The sequence below is a fragment of the Hippocampus comes genome, unplaced genomic scaffold (assembly GCF_001891065.2).
Source record: "Hippocampus comes isolate QL1 unplaced genomic scaffold, H_comes_QL1_v1.1 scaffold130, whole genome shotgun sequence".
Classification (NCBI taxonomy): domain Eukaryota; kingdom Metazoa; phylum Chordata; class Actinopteri; order Syngnathiformes; family Syngnathidae; genus Hippocampus; species Hippocampus comes.
This window is the reverse complement of record NW_017842057.1, coordinates 1,486,822-1,491,446: the sequence shown is the minus strand read 5'-3', so window position 1 is coordinate 1,491,446 and position 4,625 is coordinate 1,486,822. Positions and strand designations below refer to the sequence as shown.

Below are 4,625 nucleotides of genomic sequence, written 5' to 3'. Positions count from 1 at the left end.
TTGGGATAGACGCGTGCTGACGCTTATGTATGGGCACAGCTTAAGTTCAGAGGAGCCAATCAGCGCGTCGTTATCGCCGACATGCCCTGCTCAGCCAGGGTCTCCAGTTAGTCAAACATTATACAACACACAGTCGCGCTGCTGCGGTCCTCTGCAATACATCTGTTAGTGCACGCAAACAATACAACGGATAATTTTAACAAGCGATCGCGGTAATGCGCAGATTATAGTCCACAAATATAAAATGTATCACGTAAAAATCACTTTATAAATTATTATTTTATACAATTTGCTGAGGGTCCGGACAGAGGAGGTCCGGACAGAGGAGGTCGGCGATCCGGTTGTGGATCGCGGTCCGCCAGTTGAGGAAGGCTGGGTTACAGGGTGTGTAAAAGGGTTAAATTACTTCAAATCTACAATTGGTTGGTGACCAATCCGTGTTCAACGCTGCCTCTCGCCCAAACTTAAATGGGAGAGACTCTGGCCATCCCCAAATATCGAAAATGGATGGAAAATAACTTTATTTCTCAATATGGTGTGTTTTTGGGTGAGGTGAGCAGTGATTACATTTTTTTTAAATGATTGCCGTTTACATTATCTCCTGGTGCTTGTGTGTGATCTTTCTGAACAATAACCATGCGTGTGAATAGGAGTCGCTGTGGTCTCTGTGAGCGACTCGTGGTCTGTGCCAGACAGATGCTGCCTCTGGCCCCGAGTCGTCTGCGAAAGGCTTCTGCTAGAATCCATACATCGTCCAAAATAATAGTCATCCGGTCTAGTCGTGTGACGGAGCTTAAAACGAGGCATACACCTATATAGTAGTTGCTACTATATCTGTGCTATTCCAATCGCGTAATTTTCAACTCACTGGTATTGTTTTTTTTTTGTTTTTTTTCCCCCAACAGAGCTGGCTTCATGCAACAGTCTGTGCACTTTCTCATAGGTAGCGCCAATTTCCTCAAAACTTGTGTTCGAAATGGCCACAGGCTTTGGCTCTCGTCCACAGTTTGTTATGGAAAAGAGGCAAAGAGTGAGAAGTGGAAACATTTTGTTCACTCGTCAGGGCAGCTAAACTGAGTCTGCAAAGCTTCATAGACTGCAGGAGGGAGCATTGGCCTTATTGGTGTGGCCCAACAGCTTGTTGATCGTCAGAGCTCAGTGTGACAGGTTTGCAAATGTGACACATTTAACCGACTCGACCTCAACTCAAGTGACTCGACCAGAACTCGGGTGCAAAAAAAAAAATTAATCGGCACATCTCTCGTTGAAAGAATGTGAATTCTGAAATTAATGTCAGCATATGATTAGGTGTTATCGTAATAAAATAGCCACGGGATGAAACATAACAAAAGGATTTTGATGATGTAGAATGTGCACATGACCCAATATTTTAGTCAGAGCTGTCCTTGTCACATTTCAAATCATTCTTTGCAGATATCCGTGGCCTCCACAAGGAAATGCAATAAAATATTTAAAGCTTTTGTCTCAAAAATATTTACATCCTATCTACTTTGCTGCTGAAGAAAATCGCCCCAGTGGTACAATGTGACACGCAAAAGCTATACACACACACACTTAACTCCAAAATAAGCAAATCTCTCAATTCAAGTAACTTGCTCAATATTTTGCATGTTTGAGAAGCTTTTCAGTGTCTTTTGGGCTGCAGCTGAGAGTCCAACTCCTCTTGTAGAGGAAGCGCTGGAGGTCGCCGAGACCTTTTACTTCCTTAACCCCTTCCTTTATCACTTGAAGTCCAGACCCCCACAGCGGCACTCTTCCAGATGGGTGTGTGGCCCAGATTGGAGCCTCTCATCTGCCACTAATATATTGTTTGATTTAGACGGACAGTAATTCTGTCAGCTCCATGTCAGATGAATGTGGGTCTGAGCTGAAAGCCGCGGCGGGGCAGCCATTCATTTTCTCACCTTGTTTTTATGGTCCAATCGTCTTCCATTTTGTTCACATATTTCGGTGTGATTTAGGACTGCAGTGACAGGGGGTGTGCGTTGAAAATTAGGAGCAAATTTACGGGGACGTGTTTTCCAACACAGGAGGTACGAAAGGCTGATACTGTTTATCGATGAAACTGACACAGCAAAAAGGTTGCAAAAATACACAACACATGCAGTACTGTGACAGCGTCTATTTCATTAATAAAATCGTTCCTATGTGAGGCAGTTAGAAAAGACTAAGTTGCTTCTTAATAATACATAACCCATACTCGGTTATTTGTTGTCTCTCCTTTTCTTGCAATTATTACTTTTTTTTTTTAGACTAACTACCATGTCGTTGCAGTTGTATTGGAACTATGTTTATCTGGCATGTACACTACATATGACTGAAATGACAAATTAAGACGCAATGAAAGAAACATTTAACCGTAATTTAACAAAAAAAAAATGCATTATAAAAATAATTGTTCTAATCTTGATTTTTTTAACTATGTAAAAGTGTATTGAAAACAACAAATCAAGAGCACCGAGTAATCCTTTTCACATCTGTGTGTACGTGTTTTGGAAAATAAATCTTACACTTAACTGCAGGAAACTAACTCTCGATACTAATTTTTGGCTTTACATTTTTTTCTTTTCTTTGTCTCACTCTGTGTTTGTCTTGTGTCTCCTGGAGGTGGGGGATCAAATGAAGCTTCTGCACAACTGCTGGTCTGAACTTTTGGTCTTGGATCACATTTTTAGACAAGTGCAACATGGAAAGGGAGACAGTATCCTGCTGGTGACTGGCCAGGAGGTAACAACTCCCCCACACAGCTTACCACCAGTGCATTATATAAAAAAAAAAACAAATTAAAAATACAAAATAAGCTTTCTTCAGTGCTTCAGAACTTCTTTGAGAATTTCCTCAGTCAGGTTGTTTACTTGAAAAAACATACATGGACAGTGTACTGCATATCATAATTCCCAACAGTCTATGAAAACAATGGATTACAGCATTCTTTGAGGATGAGTAGATCAGTGGGGCAGGCTGACCCGCCACACATATTCAGAAGGTGGAAAACCTTAGAATCCGTCGCTCGTGAATAACAGTCTAACATTGTGAAATATTAATTTGGAAGTGACAGGCGAACATACGAATAAGATCGTGTATCCTGAAAGCAACCATGCAAAACCGTGGGCCAGACAAGATCCTGGTTTATTACATCGATTTTGTTCCACTGAATGATGTCCATTTAAAATATATCAAGGATGTACGGGAAGTCAGATTTTTATTATTTTTTTTACAGCCCTTTACCTCATGTATGGAAGTCAAACAATGATAATGTCAAACTTAGGAAAGAGCCAAAATCAACTGCTTGGAAACATAAGGCACTTTTTGGGGGGAGGGGGGGGGTGGATAATTGCTACAGGGTTTATCAGATCAACACCCAGCCTCCCAGTCCTTCTGAAGTGTTTTTACTTGCTTTTGAAGAAATACTCATTCTGATACTACCTAATAAACCACATCTGTAGATGTGAATTCCATTCCCCGTAAGAACTTTGATCCCTTGCTTTGGTGAGTGGCCACATAGGCACTGACTTAAAATTTGCTGATGGATGTGCTAGAAAACATACCTGCATCAGTAATACAGCTCGAAGGGTTTACGTGACAATATAGAGATCCAGGGGTGCCCATTACGTCAATCGCGATCGACCGGTAGCTCGCGGACTGGTCCCAAGTCGATCGCGAGGGGTGTAGAGGAGAAAAAACAAACAACCATTTGTGTGTCTTTTTGTATGTTAGTAATACATTTTTTGTTTTAATGTACACTGCACCCTAATCATCCTATCAGTGTCATTTTCACAAAAAGTATAAAATGAATAAAATAAAATAAAATAAAATAAAGCAGGTAAATTTTTAACCTACGGTGTTGCGTGACCTGCGTCACCGGAAGTTGTTAGCGCTCAGCAGTCTGCAATTGCAGCTTGTGATCGGAGCTGTTGCAATATCTTTATCGTTATCGTTATTCTCATTCAGAGTTTGTTTCGTGTACAATTCACCGAGAGCACGGGCAAAGAATAGGAATCTGGAAGGCCGAGGGAAGCATTTTCAAACGGTACGTGTGAGCTATGATAGTTAACAGGCTGCCAAAGTGCCTCGCATATCTCCACGTCAGGCTGTTCCTCACCATGGCGTGCGTGTGTCTAGCCCCGTTCACACGGCAACGTTTGGTCCGACGCTGCGCCGAAACAGATCCAGTCGAGCGTTCACACATGCACATTTGCTCCGACGTAGCTCCACTAAAGAGCTTATACCGGACCAAATTTGATCCACCTCAGGGAGGTGGTTTAAAAATTTGCTCCAGAGCAAATGCTTGTTTGCGACGCTACGCCGGAACAAATGTGCACGTGTGAATGCAGCTCGGTTAAATTTGCTCCAGAGCAAATGCTCGCTTGCGGGGGAGTGGCCTCGCTACGCTCGCTACCAGATGCACGGAATCCGACCCCGGTTGACAGTAACGAGGGGGCCAGCGACACAGACGAAGCCCGGCCGTGCACCCCCGTTCCCGGTAAAAGTGTCGGCGATTTAAGCGGTGAAGACAGTGCTCACGATCAAGAAGAGGATCGAGAAAGCAGTGACGTCAGCCGAGCCCGATTTGCAGGCCCGAGCCCGAAGCAAACCCGACATTT

General features: G+C 43.0%; 1 protein-coding gene across 2 annotated transcripts in view; it reads left to right on the top strand.

Annotated features, from left to right (window-relative positions):
• The window catches only part of nr5a1a (nuclear receptor subfamily 5, group A, member 1a), a 28,578-nt gene that overhangs the window by 13,680 nt on the left and 10,273 nt on the right, over positions 1-4,625 (top strand). For both annotated transcript variants that reach the window (XM_019860993.1, XM_019860994.1), the window contains one exon: positions 2,629-2,748. In XM_019860993.1, coding sequence (XP_019716552.1) covers positions 2,629-2,748 — 120 coding nt within the window. The remainder of the gene's footprint in view (positions 1-2,628; positions 2,749-4,625) is intronic.